Here is a 20,803-nt window from a genome sequence, read left to right as displayed (position 1 = left end):
AGAAGGCGGAGAGGTCCTCCAAGAAAAATGAAACTGAAGGGAAACTTCCGAAGATTAATATACTTGATTAATCTGTGTGTCTGAAATAACAGATTTACACTATTGCAGGAATGAGACTGAACTTACAAGTATACACAAAACTAAGCAAATGAACAATAAAGCAGTTATAAACCCCAAGAAAAGCAAAATTTTGTGCCAAAAAGATAACATAAACAGTGCAGTCCAAGTCTCAACTGTAACAATATTTAAGTAGTAGTCATAATGTGAACGATGAATACTGCTTAATCAGAAGTGTGCTACAATATTGGGAAAATGGGAATGGAAAAAGGGAGAGGCTAAGAGCTAAATCCTCATCTTCTATAGTAGGAAATCAACAGACAGTACCTAAAACGGAAAACAAAATCAATGAACAATAGCATAGGAATGCCAAGAATGAAACTGGAAACACAATACTGCAGGAGAAAAGTCTGGAATAAGAGCTCAGGCTCTGATTCAACCTATTTCTTAACTATAAAACAGGGATGGAGACTACCCCAGTGTTACAAATACTGTGTATAACATGCCGAACAGTGCCTTGAACATTACTAGTCCCTGAGTTGGTGAACTCTTGTCCAGACAGCATTTAAAAGCTCTGTTTCAGGGACCCCGACCCCAGCCTGGTGGATGAGAATCTCCACAGGTGTCTCTTTAGTCACCAGTGTGGAAACTACTGCCACAGGTAAATGGAGTGCACTTACTGAACTTCTAGGCAGATGACTACTCTCTGCACCTTCAGCCCCAAGCCCTCCTTTAAATTCTAAGCCTCTATCACCAGCCCACCTGCCAGGTCTTGCCTTTCACATGCTATGTCAAATTCAATTTGCTTAAAAACTCTAAAACCACTTCTCTCTTCCAAATTTCTATTAACTGCACCACGAGTCACCTAATAAGTTCAGAAAATTGAAAACTAGTTACATTTTATTTAAATCCTTTCTGCACTCAATACCACCCATCTTCTATCCTACCCAAGGTTCTTCTTGGTTGATATTTATTCCTTTCTTCCTTCCCACTCTTACCGTCCTACACCCAGACTATTCCAACCACCACCTGGGATCTGGCTTTTCTGCCTTTGAAGGAGCTCCTTCCCACATATTCTACAGTGCCAGATTTTCTTCCTAGAGCATTATTCTGATTTTCAGTGTCTCCTGCTTATCAAGTAGAATCCAAAACTCCAAAACAGTAGTTTTAGTATAGCAGGAAAATAAAGTACCAGAATTCGAGACAGCAGGATGAGAACTCCCTGTCACTTACTAGCTTTAAGACCATGGGCATCATCACCCTCCTTAGGGTCCACATCTACGTACTAACTTCAACTACATTCAACAGTCCACATTTACTAAAAATCCATTACAGCCAATTACAGGATTAGGTGCTTGAACTAGCAGAGCTGTCTGAAATTTTTATCTACAACACTTAAGGCCAGACTCCCCGGCTCACATCCTCTAACAGACATTATGCCCTAGGATGGCCCTCCTCTAAATCACTCTACTCAGTTGCAAGTAAACCTTTCACTTTCCTTTCTCCTAACCCTTGCTCCTACCACATCCCCACCCCACCTTCCCTTCCCTACCCTCAGAAGGATTCTCCCACCCTCTTCTATCCACATCTTACCTCTCCTAGAAAACCCAAGTGAAGTCCTTCTCTTCCACCAGGTCTTGCCAACGCTACCCTACTCATCTGACCAGTAATACGTGCTACTTTACGGAATATCTTGTGCAGATATTTCACTTTTGTACCATTATTTAACTTTTATGTATTAAAATCTTCCACACCCAATTTAATTAAAAGTTCCTTGAGAACAGTCTATAACCTTACTGGTGTCTACATTCTCCACTGTGTCCAATATCAAATTCACTTCTATCAAGAATACAGCCTTGATTTGTTGAACTAATGCATTTCCAAACAGTAACCACATTACCCCAGAACTATCAACGTTACTCACCACTTTACTTTGCACGTCTGTGTGTTCCATTCCACAATGTGTTTATCATCTGAACAACTATACAAACAGCCATTGTCTTGATGCCACTGTATGCAATTGACTTTGTTGTCATGTCCACCACTCTGTAGATTTAAAAAAAAAAATTAAAGAAAAAAAAGCTCATCTGATATGACAGTATGCACCCTGGAATCATTCATAAGAGTTAACTAAAATGTTACACCTTAACCTAACTAAAATGCATCTATCCATTTGCAACATCAAAAATGAGATAAATCTGCTACAACTTCATCAAATACTAACTTTCCATTGTCTCCTCTGCTGAAAAAACATACTTCTACATCGTAAGTCAAAGGATACTAGTCCTAAATGCCACTTACTTTTGACAGGAATGCCAGCACTAGGCATGATAAAATACTTCATGTACAGAGGCAAAAAGTTGGGGACACTTGAGTGAACTAGTAAATCAAATCTTAAACAATGTCAAGTCAGTGATTAAGGTAAAAATCACATCTAGTCAAAACTATCCTTGCAAATCCCTTTGTAAAGAAGTACTAAAACTATCTCTCAATTTTAAAAATCACTGTTTATTCAGGGACACACTAAATGTTTTCTTGTATTATAGCTCACACCATATGAATAAAACTTTAAATGTACTCAGCATAACAAAATGTTCACTCTGAGGCACAAAGGAACGGAGACATCACCTGGGGAAGAGCAAATTCAAGTCTCTCATCTCACATTCCAAGACAAGCTCATTCAGCAGAATACAGTGCTAAATCACCGTGAGCAACTGTTTTCACTCTTTCTACCTGAATTCACATTAATTAAATGTGCATACAATGGATCACCACTGTGTACATATCTAAGCTAAGCATGAAAGCTAAAATTCAAAGTCACTACTTCCATCGTACAGACTGCCGCCACCTCAAAAGAAAAATGTTTAAATGTTAAGTTCAGTTACTTCTCTTCCTTCCTATCAGTTATTTATTCAAAGAACTAAGTCCCACATTATAGCCAAACACACAAAGAACTGAACAAAGGAGATGAACAGATAATTTCTGCAGAAAGAATTCAGTAAGAAATTTTTTAAAACTTCAAAGTTAGTAATCCAAGAGATACAAAGCAAAACAAAGTAACATTTTCAGTCTATTCATCTAGCAACTTGTATACCAAAACCAGGCAAAGACACCACCAAAAAAGAGAATTATAGACCAATATCACTGATGAACATAGATGCAAAAATCGTTACCAAAATATTAGCAAATAGAATCCAACAGCTCATCTAGCAACTTGTTTAGCATTATAATACCCATGCTGTTAAGATTATAATGAAAATGGCATTATCATACATTGCTGGGACTAGCATACTTTTTTTGGAAAGCAATCTAGAAACTGTCCATTCATTCATTTACTCATTCAACATTTACTAAATACCAATTACATGCCAGGCACTATACTACTTTCAATAAATTATGTCTAAATTTCAATAAAGTCATGCAAGGTAGCTTACACAATTCGCATTGAAGAGATGATCATTATCTTATCCTTGATCATATAACTAGAAGGATTCAACCCCAGGACAGACTAGTTCCAAAGCCTGGTCCCTTTCTACCACACCACATCATTCCAACACTCCTTGCCCTGACCCTCCTGGTTCCTTTTTAAGAAACTCATCCCCTGTTAAAGGCTTACATATAATCCTGTGAAGTATCAAAATAATCTAACAAGGAATTCTAGGCTTCATCAGCATCGTGTCTGCAGCCACAACAGCCGAGTAAAGCAGCTACCACACTGCACAGGGCACTAGGTACATGTTCAACACAAAAGACTGACCAAGTCAAAGGATGGCTCCAAACTATAGCAGGGTAGAAGCCCACATGAGGACCACACTCAGCTTGGAGAGCAGGCAGGAATAAAGGAAGATTTCCTTTATATACACTTCTGAATGCTTTAACTTTTTTTTTTTTTTACAGTTGTGTATTATTTGTATAATCTTTAAAATGAAAACAAATAACATACTTTTAAATACAGGTTTAAAATCAGATAAAAACTTTCATCTATCAAATTAGCTAGGTTTTTTGTTGGTGTTATCACTGTTTTAATGTGAATAATCAATGATGACAAAAACACTCTGAAATACATGTACCGTCCTTCCATAGCTGATACAAGTACACATTAGAATAACTTCCAGGAAATTTTTATACTATGTATAGAAAGGCTTAACACTCACACCTTTGACTGATTAATCACAGGTTAGTAATTCTGGGAACACATGTAAGAAAAAAAAATTTACAACAAAAAAATCAGAAACTACCTAAATGGTTAGTAACAGTTAAATCGCCAAGGGACTATCCAATTTAATGGGATTTTAGCCAGTCCCTAAAAATGTTTATAACTAGTTCTTGACAAATATGAAAACTGCTCATGTTATAATCTGATGGAAAATATCAGGATACAAAATAGATGAACAGACAGAACCCAACTGCATTTTCTGAACATATGCATAGAACAAAGAAACACACAATCTACTAAACAGAAGACTGCTCGGTGATAGATTTAGGTGTAATTTTTTCCCTTTCAACTTCACATAGTTCCAAAGTATCTACAGATAGATGTTACTTACATATTCATATACTTACTTATTCATATATACAGAAAGCAATCCTATATACAGACAGGAGTTAAGTGAACACCAAAAACATACTGTAACAGATATTGTCTGATACAAATTATGCCAGTTTCATTACTGTCTTGCAGCACTAGCCCCACCTCTGCTCTGCGATGCTGGGGCTGGGACTCTGCGAACCCCATTTCTGCTCTGCTAGCTGGATCATTAGTAGGCTCCACCAATAGGGTGCCAGAGGGAGACAAGGCAGGAGGAGGAACAAGGGACTGGTTTCTTCTTGTCTCCCAGTTTGCATCACCCCAATGTTTCTCCACTCCAGCAGCAGCAATCCTTTTGGCAACAGATGAACCCAATATGCAGTTTTCCCAACGCTTGGAGAACCAGTCTCATCACCTCCCTTCAGAGACACCAGCAGTCAGCTAGGGCCCCTCCTCAGAGGTCTGGATTCTCAAGTCCACAGTGCCATTCCCCTTCAAGAGACAGCAACACCTGCTCCTCAAAATTTCAGCAATAATCCCACCGCCTCCCTGGTCCCCTCGCCCTGGAGGCGGTGCACTCCTTCCTGCAGCTGTGATCTATCTGTGATACTCAGAATTCTTTCCACCCTTTCTTATTTAAGCCTAGTCAACAGTTCTCCCTATTCTTCACACTCTGACCTATAATAATGACAATGTTACCCATCATAACTATTATCAAATATTACTGTTGAAAATTTAAAAGTTAAGGGGCAGAAAAATGCCCCCATACTGCAGATCCTATTGCATATCCTAAACTGTTTTTAAATAAATCTTTAATCATCACTTTCTTTTATACAAAATACACACACACACACATATATATATATACTTACTATCAATTTACTGTGTAGTTCTGCTTTTACTGTACTGTATAATAAAATACTACCAACTGCTGTACCAAGAGCCAACAAGTCAACCTGGTTACTCGTTCCTATAGCTTCTGATTTCCTTTTTTTCCTCTGTGGACCTTCCTGGAAAAAGAAAGAAAAAACAATTTCTTATTGTATTATTTCAAACACTGAAACATCATTAATGCATAAATGCAAATGCCCAACAGCTCACCAATTAATGTGACTGCTATTAAGAGACACTTAAAAAAGTGGACGTGGGATTTGCTCTCAGGTAAGTTCTTTCTTACTACTTAGGAAATAAACTCACTCCAATGGGAATAATATTCTGTGCCCCTCTCTCCTATCTTTACCTCTCAGAAAAGATGGCAAGAGGTATAACTTAGTATGCTCTGTTAGTATTCTCTTAACAAGTCCAAACAGCCTCATTGCTGCTTCCACTTCTCAGAAACCAACCTTTCCCAAAAGGTCCAAGTGAAGCCTCCATTGCCACCTGCTCAAGCAGCCAATGCTTTCCCCTTTCACCTCCCAAATCTTTCCTTGCATTCTGGCTTCATTTTTAGGAAAAGGGACTCAAATGTTTATACACTTATAAACATGTATTTACTTCAATTTGAGTCAAAAAAAAAAAAAAAAGCTGCAATCAGTAAAGCAGTGTGAAGCACACACTAGAGAAGTTGCTCCAGTGAGTGTTTAAGGGCCAGTCTGAAAGTTCCATGTTCTCTTGATGATTCCAATGACTTAAGAGGCACATATTTGAATTTAGCATCAAACGGCGAAGACTTCTTTGATTTACTTCAAAAAATGATACTAACAACTCTTGTCTATCAAAAAGAAACCAATGCTCAAAACTTCAGAGTACACTAAAGTTTATAATGAGTAATAATCCATAATTTCAGAACTTCTCTTCCATGTTTATAATTTTTTTCTAAATGAAAGCCTGCTAAGCCTATGTTTTAGCATAAAGATGCCCTTAGAAATTAATTCTTCTAGTGTAAAAGAGACCAATACCATAGAAAAGAGAACATTTTCTCAATAGTGCAAGATCTTTGCTCTACAGCACAAAAAAGCAGCCCCAGGATACATAAAAATTTGCCCAACTCAAAAAACCACCAATGAAAACTACAATGTTACGAGCGCATAAAGAATATCAAGGAGTAGGACTTATAAGGCATTTTCTACCTTTTTTCTCTTGGTTATCCTGTGGAGACGTGACATTTGAAGAATTTGATTCACTGAACACCCTTAAGTCAACAAAAAGTTAAAATATACAACAACAAAAAAGTTTAAATACAGAAAAAATAATGCACATTTTGCAAGTCCTGAGAAATGTATCTACGCTGATAAACCCAAAAGAAAAGTTACAATTAAGAGCCAAAGTTATTTTTAAAAAAAGTCTGATGGCCTCATCAGTAACATTTAATTTGCCTGAAACATTGAAACTTAGTCAAGGAGTGTCCTAGGTCCCACCTTCAGCTAAATAAATTTCTAAAGCCACCTTTGAATGATTCTGGAGAGCAAATGTGCTTTGTGCATAAGGTTATGAACACAAACATTTATGCAAGGACAGTAGGGGAAGGTATACCAATCTACTACCACCTCATCAGAAAACCCTTCTCTGACACAGTCTAGAAAGTATTTCTTCTACTCTTAGTTTTCCCAAATCAAATTAAAATTACCTACACTGAGGTTTCTAATGTTTGAAGCATAGGCTGGTCCAAATATGTGTATGTTTTTCTGTAGACTTGAGTTTTCATTAGAAAGCACAAAGAAAGTTTATAAGTTAAAATGAACATACTCAAAGCCCCAATTTCTCTATTAGCAAAATCTGTATTTTGGGGAGAAGCAAGCAGAGGCTATTGGGAGGAGCATCACAGAATCTATGTTCAATTTTGGAGATCACTGGTCTGAACCTAAAAAATAATCTAATTAATTAATCTCAAAGAACTAATGACTCATGTATGTGTTCTCCAAGTTGGATGATTTTTTAAAAAATAATTTCCCATTCAGCAGGACGTGCATGTCCAAACACATCAACCAGATAAGAAGTTTATATAACCAATGTGCATTTTAGTGAAATCTAATATTGTAACTACTACTCCATTACTAAATATTTCTGAAACCAAGAGTTAAGTGCTGATGATTATAGATTATCACAGGTCTTTGTTGGCATTTTCTATCTGAACCTGTTATTCCTGTGATGAAAAATTTCAATGACTCCCCAGGGAAGAGTAAATCAATATAAACAACTGTTTGGCATTCAAAAGCATCCACAATTTGCCTCCAACCCACCTTTTCCAATCTTATTTCCAATTCCATCCTTACACTTCCTAATCACGAATACGCTTTCCCATTTGCTTTTCCCTTCTTTTGGAGGGGCCTTTTCCTACTCACTTCAATTTTCATTTGGTTAAAAATCTATTCATGCTTCAAGGTCCACCTCAAACATGATCTCTCCACAAAAATCTTTCTCATCTTAAAACACAAGTCATATTATGCTTTGTATTTTGGATACAGTATAACTGAATTGTCTTTATTTCTTCTTTAATGTCTTAGTTATACTGCTTTGTGTCATGTTATGTGCACATTAATTACACATGTAAATATATAAAATAATGGAAAGGGTAGGCTAAAAATTTAGTTCATATACCTGTGACCAGAAAATCTTGAGTTCCTGAAGGTACCAAGAATGAATACCAAAAGGTTGTTATTTTTTAGACTAAAGAGTCTTTTCTAATGTGAAGAGCTGATTGAGCTAAGCAATAAATGCCAACACCAGTCTCAAGAAAGCAGTACTTGATCTAGGAGGCAATCAGAAAGCTGAGCGAGAGTCTGAATGTGCATGATTTATAAGAGCAATGCACAGTACAGATAAAGACAGAGAGAAGCATATCCAGGTGATGAGAAGTCTGATTCTGATCAATTAAGAAATGACTTTTTAGACTGAGATCCCAAAGTAAGAAAAGAGTTTACATGGAGAGCCAATACACACACGCATAAAAACACATGTATATATGTAGCTGAAACAAACTCATAAAAAACCCCATCCTTTACCATGCAAAATACACTCTAATATGGTCTATTTTTTCATGCTGTCACAACCCACTAAATCTATTTCACAATCCACTAATGGTTCAAAAACTATTTTTGAAAAATATTGACCTCTATTTGCTGAAAATTATGGCAAAGTTTCAAGTTTCATTCTGCAATTAGTCTTCTATGCCATTTCCTGGACTATCTTATTGTCATTTACTCTGGCAAATGTTTAAGTTTCATGGGTAATAGTGAAGAAAATGTGTGCATTTTTACATGTAATTACATACAGTACTTACATCAAAAGCATTTTCTAATACACAGCTACTTCTATTTCTGCCAGTAAAATCTGATCTGCAAATCTTCCCCTCTTTTGAAGTTTAAACACGGGAGAGACCTTAACACAGAGCACTGTACAGGAACACAACTGGATTGTGCTACGTCTCTAAGGGTTAGGACTGGGGATACTCGCTCAGATTTTTCCTACAAACATCCTTAATGCTGCTGTGCTTGCCCTGTGCAATGCCCGAAGTGCTATGTGCTTCATTCAACAGGTACTGAGCTGTATGGGGTCATTTTAACTGCAGTGACAACAAAGCAACTTAAGTGCATTTACTATAGTAGCCAATCTGTTTCTTCCAGGCTCTACGGCAGTTAGAAAAGGAAAAATACAGAAGTTTGTGTCTTAAAGGAGGAATTAAATAGCACGGTCAGTTCCTGGGTGGCCCAGCCACTTACTGTGTGGCTCTGGCATATCATGTAACATCCCAGCCTCAGTTTACACACATAAACCTGAGGAGCTCTAAAAACAGCATCCATCCATAGTCCATCAATCTGTCTCTCTGCACTTTTCTTTCCATCATTAGAGGTCCTCTTCCCCCAGGTTCTATCACCCAAATGGAATGTTTAGTTATATAATATATACAAAAATTTCCTAAAAACTACTGTGACACAAATGCAAAGAATTATAATCATTCTGTGACCAAAAACAAGCAGCGATCTAATTTTTCTAAACATTTATGAACCATTGCTGTACTTCCTGTTACCCAAGAAACCCAGCACCAACTCATTTTCCTCCATTGATAAGAGTAATGTCACCAAACTTTGTCCTTGGGTGGCCAACTGTCAATTACTGAACCAGATATAGGATATTCCTACAAAAAGGTTTAAGAGAGCATCTTAAAACTTAAGTGGCAAGGATCCTAACTCAGGGACCTGGGAGCAGAAGTAGAAAATGAAGAGTGATTTGCAGCAACGGCTACCTTTAAAAAATCACATGACTTTAAAGTTTTACACAATAATACATATGAAAGTTTGTTTTAATACAGGAAAACCACTTCTCTCTCTAATTTTCAAGTGAAATTGATGTTCTAAGGATACATCCCCAAGATGATGAGCACTGGATGTTTCTACATTCCTCCCAGCTCTCAATTCTGTCACTCAAGATTTAAGGTTACAGTAAGAGCACTGGACCAGGAGTCAAAGTACCTCGACTCTAGTAGCCACAACTACTTTACTGGTTATTAAGGCTTTAGTGAGGCCATTTAAACTTTCTTAGTTCTGACTCTCAGTTAATAAAAATGTAACAATTCCAGGACATTTCTTAAGAGTCAAGTGGCTAAAGTGAGAGCATACAAATAAAAGAATACTGAAACCTGTAAGAACTTTTCTTTTACTGTAGCTCAACTCTTATTTTCCAAGGAGGCCTCCAAAGTAGTGACTTACTCAATGTGACAAAACAAGTTTGAGTTGTGTCCCAGGTATGAAACCAAATCCAGATATTTTTCTATTGTATCAGAGAGTTACATATAATCCAAAACCTACTTTTAACAGAAAATTTAAGACGAGGTAAAAGTTTTATTCCTTAGGCATACAATACGATTGCATAAGTCAGAAGAAAACTAAGTTGGTGATAAATGTTTGCCAGCCTAATATTAGCGATTTGTTACAGATAATGGAGAGCTGAGCTCTAAATATCTGTGTTCTAGTCCTGGTTCCATTTGTGGTTTTTTCCAAGTTGCCTAATTTTCCAGGGCCTCAGTTTCTGCTTCCTGAACAAAGCAAAAGTTAGTCTTTATCTACCTTGCAGGACTAATCACACAAATAAGAGATAATTGACAATTATAGCACATACACACCAAGAACTATTCTAAATGCTTTATGCATCATAAAATATGGAAACCTTCACAACCACTCTATGAGGTACTATTACTTCCATCTTACAAATGAGGAGCTGAAGGCACAATTACTACAAAGAAGCCAATTCTGGATTCAAAGCTAGAGAGTATAGCCTGGGTCCATGCATGTAACCATTGCTCCCCATTTCCTCTCACCATTAGAATTATTATCATTTTTCAATCTGTTAAAATACAAACAGAAATTTGAAAAGGAGAAATATGCAGAGTGCTGTAATTTTAATGACAACTGTGATTTTTTTTAAGTCCAAGTTTTGTGCTTGACTTAAGGGCCCTGATAAGGTTTCTTTAAAAATCAGCAGGAGTCACTTCATCTAGAAACTATAAAAATCTAGCTTAAGAGCTGAAAAATACCTGAACATACTCATCCAAAGTATAACAAGTTAGATGTATCCCTACTTTCAATCTAAGAATTTAGCAGAAAGTTTCCGATTTAAGATCTGTACTATGAACTATTTAAGATTTACACATAATGTCAGCTAAACACCACACAACTCACAATACCTGATGCTTCCAAATCACACTGCACTGATTCGGGGGGGGGAGGGGGGCTCCCCTACAAGCGCCAGTTTTCACGTGGGTGTGAGTGAGTTAGTCGAGTGCCTCAAAAGTGAATGGCATCTTACCTGAGATGGGTCCCCCTAAGAATGAAAAGCCTTCCCTAACTCAGCAGTGCCCCGTCTAAGAAAAACTTCACCTGGACTCATAGTCATTAAGTTAAACTACTACTTCACTTTACCTCCACATCCTAGCGCAGACTTCAGACTTGGGGAAAGCGGGTGTATAAAGGGAGAGACGAACAGGCGTTAAAAATTTAAAAGCAAGAAAATTCGCACGGCTTAGAATGGAAACGGGCCTGGAAACGTCAGGAGTTTCCAGAGTCCCACATCCTGGACGTGGAAGAGAACACGTGGTGAGCCAGCACCCAAGGGTGGGGGGGTTTGGGGGGTGGGGGCCGGAAGCAAGGAAACAGATTTCTTCATTCTAACTACCCAGGGCAAAGCCAATGAGCTGGGAAGGGGTCAAAAAAGAGCAGTACAGCCCCAAAGTCCACCTCTGTCAAAATCCATAGCTCTGAAGAACGCAAGCAGGAGAGAGCCAGGCCTGGCAGCAAGAAGGAGGGCCCGGGGCCTCGGTGAACATGGCGGCCCAGGAGACAGCGGGGCGCAGGGCACAGACCGTATGGAGCCCGCCGGTAGAGCTAAGGTCCGCTGCCCGTCGGATCTGGCCGCGCCCTCTCGTTGCTCTCGGGACAGGCCGCGCACGGAGCTAGCGGCGTGGGCCCAGCCAGCGCCGCCACCGTGCTCGTTGCCTCCTCACCCCCGGCCTCCCGCCGAGAGCCACGCGTGATGCCGGGCCGTGGGGGGCGCTGAGGCCGAGCCTGGGCAGGCGCCCGCCCCGCGCCGTCCCGCTCACTTTACCTTGGCCTGCAGCCGCGCTGGCGCCCAGGCCAGGCAAGTGCAGGTACCGCTGAGGTGCGCGGAAGGCACGTACTCCTGGTGCAACCGGTTGTTGGCTGTCTCCCACACTCGCAGGTGACCGTCGGTAGACGCCAAAGCGAAAAAGGCCTGACTTTGTGGGGAGAAAGCGCAGGGGACCCCAGCGGGGGACAGAGGGTCCGCAACACCACCGCCACCCGCCGCCATTGCTGCTCTGGCTCCGCGGCAGCCACGTGTTCGCCCGTGCGCAGGCGCACCGGCGCGGGGCGGAGCCTGGAGGGAGGAAGTGGGGCGGAGGGAGCAGATGGAGTGGCTCTTCTCAACGCACGCGAGCGTTAGATGGGCCTACCTTGTGGACGGTGGCCCGGTGGGCCCAGTGCTAACTCGTAGTGGAGACAGCTGGAGGCCCCTTACTGAGGACTCCAGAGTAGGGCCCGTTCCTTTTAAAAAAATAAGAAAGTTTAAACCAAATGTTTAAAAGAAATATTCACTTACATTTCCGTGTTTGTGACAACTGTTTCTATTTTTCCCTATCCACTTCGAGGCTTTAATCGTGTACAAGTTAAGAACAATTTATTCAATCATAATAGTGTTAAAGCAATGGTGGGAGGGGCTATTCCCTCTTCTTTGGTCAAGACTATCTCATGTTACCGCACCAAATAGAAAATTTTTAACGTCTCCATAATATTTCACCAAATCTATACATTCTGATTCAAGAAATGCCAGGTACTGTTCAGTCTGCACAGAGTTTATTGCCTAGAAGGAAAGACAAAAAACACTACCCTCAGGGCTATGGAGAGACTGAATCTTTCATAAGTAGAGCGAGTTATGGTAAAATTTGCATTTTAGGTTATTTGGAATGACGTAAACTGATACACATTTTTAAAAGGCCTCCTGGGTGCCGGATGTAGACTGTAGAAGGGCAAGAATGAAAGCAGAGAGACAAGCTAGGAGGTTGTTGGGTTGGACTCGATGAACATGATAGAGGTGGTAAGAAGTGGTTCGATTCCAGATAAAATCTGAATTTAGAGCAAGTAGGACTTGCTAACTGGATTGACTGGGAAGGATGAGAAAGAAGCATAAGTCATTAAGTTAATGGTGATACCATTCACTGGATTGGAAAAATGGGTTTGGGTGGAGTGGAAATCAAGACTTCTGTTTTGTATAGTTAAGTCTGAAATGCCCGTTAGACATCCAAATAGAGTTTGTTCAGTAGGAAGTCGCATATGTGAGTAGACCACAGATATAAATTTTGGATGCATTTGCATACAGATGCTATTTGAAACTGTGGGACTGGTCAGATCATGTTGAGTGTAAGTATAAATAGAGAAAAAAACTTAGCCCAAACTATGCCAACTTGTCAGGAATCAGAAGAGGATCCAGCAAAGGAGATTAAGAAGAGATAACAGTAATAAAAGCCAAGGAGAATAAGATGTCCTGGAAACCAAACATTTTATAAAGATTTCAGAAGGAACACATAATCAAAGCCATGTCAAATGCAGTAAGGTGAAGACTAAGAATTAATCAGTGAACCTGGCAAGAGCAAGGTCATTGGTGACTTTTCAAAAGCATTTTTAATAGAGAAGTAGGGAGAAAAACTTATTGCAGAAAGTAGAGGGGAAAAAGGGAGGTGAGAAAGGGCAGAAAAGTATAGGCAACTATTTCAAGGATTTTTGTTCTAAAGAGCATACATGAGTCTGTATGAAGAAAGGTCTGAGCTAGAGTTATAAATTTGTTAGTCATAAGTATACAAATAAAAACTTATTTTGCACTTACTATATATCAAGCACTGTTTTAGGTGCTTTATGTGTATTAATTCATTTAGTCCTCACAATAGCCCTAGGATGTAGAAACTATCAATATCTCCATTTTTCAGATAAGAAAACTGACATATTGAGCTGGACAATAGGAGGAGGAGCTGGGTTTCTAACCCAAGTCATCTGTGAGCATGGACAACCTGACCCAATGAGAGTATGTAGGGTTTACACAGATGACCCTCCTATACCCACATGTATCAATTCCTTGACGACCCACCTTAAAATGATCTCTATGCTACACCAGCCACTCACTCCCATAGTCATGTCCCAGACCTTGTCATACAATAACTGCACCTTTTCCATAATCTCAGTTTCCACATACCACTCTGTAACCACCAACTCCTATCTTTCTAACTCATTCCCTCTACCTCCCAGGGTCTAACCAGTGCTTCTATCTCACTGGACCCTCAGTCCATTGATCCTACAATCTTTTCACCAGCCCTTATCCTTCCTCCCTAATGGCAGCATCTCCCTCTGAATTTATCCTGTACTCTAACCTTACGACTCTCAACTCCCTTGCCTCTTTCCCATATCATAGTCCTGCCTTGGTAAAAGCACAAACCGGGTAAAATCTAACTCTCCACCCACAAGCAGATGAAAGTGACTAGAGAAAAGCCAAAGCCATTTTATTACGATTCTTATCCACTTTCCCATTCATGATTTTAAAAAAACTTTTAACAAACTAGGCATAGAAAGGAACATCCTCAGCTTGATAAAGGGACTCCACACATACACACACACACACACACACACACACACAAAACACAACTCACTTCATACTTACTAGTGAAAGACTGAATGCTTTTCTCCTAAGATTGAGAACAAATCAATATTATCCAATCTAACCAATTCTATTCAATATTTTACTGGAAGTTTTAGGTAGTGCAACAAAGATGATGATGATGATGATAATAATAATAATAATTAATAATAATAATAATAATAACACATGCAACTTGGAGAGGAAGGCATAAAAGTATCTTTATTCGCAGAAGACAGATAAAATCTAAAGGGAGTCACAAAAATTCTGAAACCAATAAATGAATGTAGCAAGGTCAAGTAGTGAATGGATAAACAAATATGGCATATCCCAAAATGGAATATTATTTAGCAATAAAAAGGAAGTACTATTGTCATATGTTACAACTTGGATGAGTCTCAAAAACATGCTAAATAAAAGAAGCCAGATGCAAAAAACTACATATTGTGTGATTCCATTTATATGAAATATCCAGTAAAAGAATATTTATAGAGACAGAAAATAGATCAGTGGTTACCTGGGGTTCAGAGGAGGAACAGAGATTAACTGCAAGTGGGCATGAGGAAAATTTTTAGGGTGACAGAAATATTCTAAAGTTGGATCATAGTAATGGTTTCACAATTCTGTAAATACACTAAAAGTCATTGAACTGTTCACCCACAATGGATGACTTTTATGGTATGAAAATTATACCTCAATGAAGCTTAAAAAAAAAAGCCTTTCCTAAGCTCTTTTTTTAATAGTAGGGTACTACTAATAAATACAAAAAATTATAGTTAGAAAACTGTCAATGAATGCAAAACTAGTATTGATACATTTTTCCATCACTAATTAAAAAGCTTAAAATGGTAACTTTACTGTGGAGATACAGGAATATTCAGACTTAACAGTGATCAAAGTTAACATCATCAATATTGGAACTGACATCATGTAAATCCTGATAGGATGTACTCAGAAGGAAAACCTCAGTTCAGTAGTATTTCTGCCGAAAGTGCATATTCCAAGTCTAATCAAGAGGAAACATCAGACAAAGCCAAAGTGAGGGGAATTCTATAAATAAATAATCTGCATTCTTCAAAAATGTCAAGGTCAAGAAATAAAGGCTGAGAAACTGTTCATTCCAGATTAAAGAAGGCTAAAGAGATATGAGAATTTAATGACTGTGTGATCCTGGACTGGATCCTGAACTGGAAAAAGACTTACAAAGCTTATAAAGCTTTTGTCACTTATTGAGCTAAGTGACAAAATTTGAATGTGGTCTATAGATTTGATAACGTACTATGGCAGTATGAAATGTCCGTAATGTGATGATCTGTACTGTAGTTAGGTAGAAGATTGTTCTTGTTCTCAGGAAATACTCACTGAAGTACTTAGGGGTAAAGGGACACAGTGTCTCCAACCCACTTTCAACTGGTGCAGAAAAAAATGTGTGTGTCTGTGCATGTGTGTTTGTGTGTGTGTTGTGTACATGGAGGAGACAGAGCATGGGGAGAGAATGAAAAAGCAAATGGATTAACATGTAAACAGTTGGTGAATCTGGATAACAGGTATAGGAGACACTTCTGCAACTTTTGAAATTATATCAACAAAAAATTTACTAAAAAAGTCTCCCTTGATCTCCAACTTCAAACACCCCACCCCCACCTCCACTTAGACAATCCATCTCTCAGTTTCTGCTATGATGATTTCTATCATTTCATTAAAAATAATAAAATAATTAAAATAATCTGTTCCAGAGTCAATCATCCCAGTGGCATACCTAACATACTTAACACCCAGAGTAGATCGTTAAAAAAAAACAAACCCTTTTCTAGATGACAGGATTATTTTTAACAAAAATCATTAAATGAAACAAATAATAATAAAAGCCATAAAATAAACACTGATAATTTTCTTTTATTGAACCTCGCATATATAATCTTGTTAGTTAAAAAAGAAATAAATAATAAAATAAATGTTAAAATACAAAAAAGGGGGAAAGTCATGGCTTTATATTTTTACATTAGAACATTTTTAAAAGGGGGGAACTTATATCTGTGTATATTAGTCTGTTGAAGCTATGAATAAGAATCTTTATAACTGTTGTACTGTTTATTTTAAATATCCTGTTTTAACACAGGAAAAGTGGTACCACAGGGGCTGGAGATGTGAATTATTCTTGAATGATTCTGAAACTTTAGGAACTTAAAAAGAACTCTTGTTAGTGAGTCCACATGTGTCGGGGCCAACTATATAATCAGGAGTTCTTGGAATTAACTTTCTTATACATTATAATGTTTATCAAAGGACAAGTAATAAAAATATACTAATGTGAAGCATACTTAATATACAAATACATCCATATGTAATTAAAACTCAGTGTTGGTCACAAAACTTGTTTAGAACTTGAGTCAATAAAATATTTAGGGGGAGAGAAGTATTTCACTGCTGACATGTTCAGAACAGGTGACACCTGGTGATGAGAGGGAGCCGACTGTAGTAGTAGTATACTAGACTACATAACTGAACCCCTTTGCTGTACACCTGAAAGTAACACATTATAAATCAACTATACTTCAATAAAATTTTTAAAAATTTTAGAAAGCAATGCATAGAAGAAAGATTAGAATGCTATTTCTCTTGGGTGTTCAGGGGATTTCTCTTGAGGTGAGATAAGCATGATTAGGAGTCAGTTATGAAAGTAAATGAATAAACGAATGATGAATAAATAGAGGGATGGATACTCCCCAGGTTTGAAGTTTTTAAAAGGTTTTAAGTTTTGAAAAGATTGATTATTTTATGAGCATTCAAAAACAAAGAGAGTGACCATAAACACAAAGCGTTAATGCATCACAATTTAAAAATCAGAGGACAGGTTGAGTTCTACAATGTGAGTTGGTGACACCTGAGAAAGAGGCGGCGGGCAGAAGGGAGGGGTTCAGTGGAGAGGTTCTCTGAGGCCCAGACTAGCATTGGACCCTGACCAGCAGTAGGGCTGGTAAGATGGAGGTGAGAGTCAGTCCATTCTTCAAAAGAAGGACCCTGAAGAAGAGGAAAGAAGATCTAGGATCCTCTCCAGGAGTGAAATCCCAAGGACTGATCATTTCTCAACATTCTAAAATGATGGCTCACAATATGCTAGCAAACTGGTTCTGAATCATCCTGCACAGTATCCTTTAATTTAGGAACTGAGAAAGGTGTTTAGTGAGTGGTGGTGGGTGATGCTAAGTAAGAAGATTCTCCAATTCTGATGGAATTTTTCTTAAAACCTGCACACATATTTAAGAAAATGTTAAACTTCTCTGAATTTAGACTTGCAATGTCTTGTAATACAACAGTAAATCATAGGGGAGTTTTACAGGGTCCAGATTCATGTTAAGCAGCAACTCAGGGGAAAAAAAATGAAAAAGCAAGAGAAAAGCAGTTATATTCATAGACTTGGATACTTTCCATTTCACTATAACTCAGTAAGAAAAAAACCTGAGAACTTCAGCAGTTCTAAAAAAGCTAATACATGTATAGATACAGAACAAAATAAATAGCTATTAAATATAATTGGACCATATTTACATGTTGAATTAAATATTTAACATAGGGACCCAGGTATGAGGGCTGCTACTTTTCTCATTTCCTACTTTCTTCATTCATTTATTCAACAAATATTTATTGAGGGCATACTGTGTGCCAGGCACTATGACAGGATTATAATGATATAACTATGATATGATATGATGATATATACAATATAAACATGTAATGATATGACATAACAGGATTATAATGATACAACTATGACAGATTTATAATGATGAATAAGGCACAGCCCTGTCAACAATCTTATCTTCTATCCAGGGAAATAGTAAACAGCAACTTCCACACAGTATGACATATGCCATGACAGGTCTAAAAACTTAAAGGACATGAAGAACACAGAGGAGAGGTGCTTCCCCCAGTCTTCTGGAGTCATTCTAGGCCACAAGTAATGTGAGACTGATACCTGAAGGATGACGGCAAGTTCTACAAAATAGAGGGAAGAAGCTTGTGCAAAGAGCCAGAGGAGAACATTTGTGGAACTAGACCTAGTGATCTAGTCTGACTGAAGATTTAAAAAGTCAGCCGTCAGTAATAGCACTGAAGACTATTTGGACTTTAAAGTAGTTGCGTGACTAAATGCCACAAGACGACAGTATCTTTCTGGTCTTATCTCATCAGGTAAACATAATGAGTTGATGATGCCGCGTAAGTTCAGAGAACAGTTCCAGAGTGCAAGGTGACTTGGAAGTTTCATAGGGAAGACAGAAGGAAAAGAAAAGTGTAGCCAGAAATAGAAAGACACATATAATGACGTCCTTTTGAGAACTCAAATGCTCTGAAAGATCACGAATAAGGAATAATTATATTTTTCAAAATATGTTAATGAATTTCATTAGATGTGTGTAGGACAAAATATTTATACCACTGTGTTTGTTCTTCAAACAATAGAAAGAAAAGGATGCCATTTACTGTTCACAATTTATCTCAGAAATCAAAGATATGTAAATTTACCTCCTGTATTTTGTCAATATACCTTCTTCTTTCTAATTCCTACTTCTTCTGAAATAACAGCCAAATATCATTTAAGAATATATAAGAATAATAAAGTAGGAAAGATAAATTTTAAAAAAATTGTAGGGCTTAGGATTCAGAAGTTTCCAACTCAGGCTCATACTTGGCTGTAATAATAGAAAGATTAGCCACAAGAACTTTTCCTAGAACAAATTGAAACCAAAAATGAGACATACAGCTGAATTGGGGAAGGGCAGTTTTGTTTTGTTTTCTTTTTTCGTTTTTTGGATTAAAAGGGAGAAGTCCTGAGGATGGAGTTTACGATGGCTGTTCTAGAAAGCACAGATTAGAAAGTATTAATTTATGTATGCTGAAGTAATAACAAGACTTACCAAATTTAAACTGAATTCACAGCTCTTTGAACACTGCGATGTTAACTCTGAATTCAGTTGTACTGTTGACAGGTCTTTGAGGAGTGTTATAGGACAAACAGCATGGACTGCTGAACCAGATTGACCTAGAAGGGAAACCCTGTCGCACCACTTGTCAGCTATGAGATGTTGCCCAAATCATTTAATCTCCCTAGGTCAGTTTTCTTACGCATAGAGCTGGAATACTTATTTCTAACACAGGATTGTTGTGAAAAACAAACCAAATAAATATCTAACGTGTCTGGTATTTCCAGACCCTCAATTAAGTTTTGCCATATGAATTTTTATTAAGCAAACAGGTTAGTGATATTTTATGTTCAATGAGACTTTGGACTCTATAGATAAATTTTTCCCCATTTTAAATTTTGTTTTACTTTTCAGATTAAATAAATTTGTTTTTATTTAAAAATTTGGAGGGGTGGCAAAACCTGGGAATAAACCATTTTTAGAGACCCAGTAAGAGAGAACTAGAAAATACAGTCAATGCTCTTTTGGTGCGGGGTTGGGGGGATGTTTAAACAACAATTAATTTTCTCACAGTTCTGGCAGTTAGGAGTCCAAAATCAAGGTGTCAGCAGGTTTGGTTTCTTCTGAGGCTTTTCCCCTTGACTTGTAGATGGCCATCTTCAGCCTGTGTCTTCACATGGTCTTCCCTCTGTGTCCTAATCTCCTCTTCTTAAAAGGACAGCAGTCATATTGGATTAGGGCCCATTCTAATTACCTCATTATAACTTAATTACCTCTATCTACAAATACAGCCACATTCTGACGTACTGAAGGTTAGGATTTCAAACCATGAATTTGGTGGAGGGGTGAGGTGATTAAATGCAGCCTGTAACACCCCTCTCCCCGCCACCGCTGTTTTAGCCTTTTCCCATTTTAAAATACTTGTACTCAGTTTTGGAGAGGCTAAAACACTTAGTTAACTAGGTATTATATTTCAGTTATTAAACACAACTCCGTTAAATGAGCACACAATGAATAAAGTCACTTTAATCTCCGGTTGCAGAATCTTTGAGTCTGGGGAGGTGGTCAGAGCCCAGTCAAAAGGGACTTGCTAGGACCGGGGAACGAACGCCGCAGTCAGCTGGAAAAGGTGTGCGGGTCAGTGGGTGGCACTGTCAAAGAAGTC

At 38.1% G+C, this 20,803-nt stretch overlaps 1 protein-coding gene across 1 annotated transcript in view; it reads right to left on the bottom strand.

Annotated features, from left to right (window-relative positions):
- The window catches only part of WDR43 (WD repeat domain 43), a 42,097-nt gene extending 29,716 nt beyond the window's left edge, over positions 1–12,381 (bottom strand). Inside the window, exons 1-3 of the mRNA XM_010948448.3 lie at positions 12,122–12,381; positions 5,458–5,595; positions 1,982–2,103 (exon numbers count right to left, since the gene is read on the bottom strand). Coding sequence (XP_010946750.1) covers positions 1,982–2,103; positions 5,458–5,595; positions 12,122–12,346 — 485 coding nt within the window. The 5' untranslated portion in view covers positions 12,347–12,381. The remainder of the gene's footprint in view (positions 1–1,981; positions 2,104–5,457; positions 5,596–12,121) is intronic.
- Between the last annotated feature and the right edge of the window lie 8,422 nt (positions 12,382–20,803).

Source organism: Camelus bactrianus, chromosome 15 (assembly GCF_048773025.1).
Source record: "Camelus bactrianus isolate YW-2024 breed Bactrian camel chromosome 15, ASM4877302v1, whole genome shotgun sequence".
Taxonomy (NCBI): Eukaryota; Metazoa; Chordata; class Mammalia; order Artiodactyla; family Camelidae; genus Camelus; species Camelus bactrianus.
Note: the sequence above shows the minus strand (reverse complement) of the source record. Positions and strands in the feature narration are given on the sequence as shown.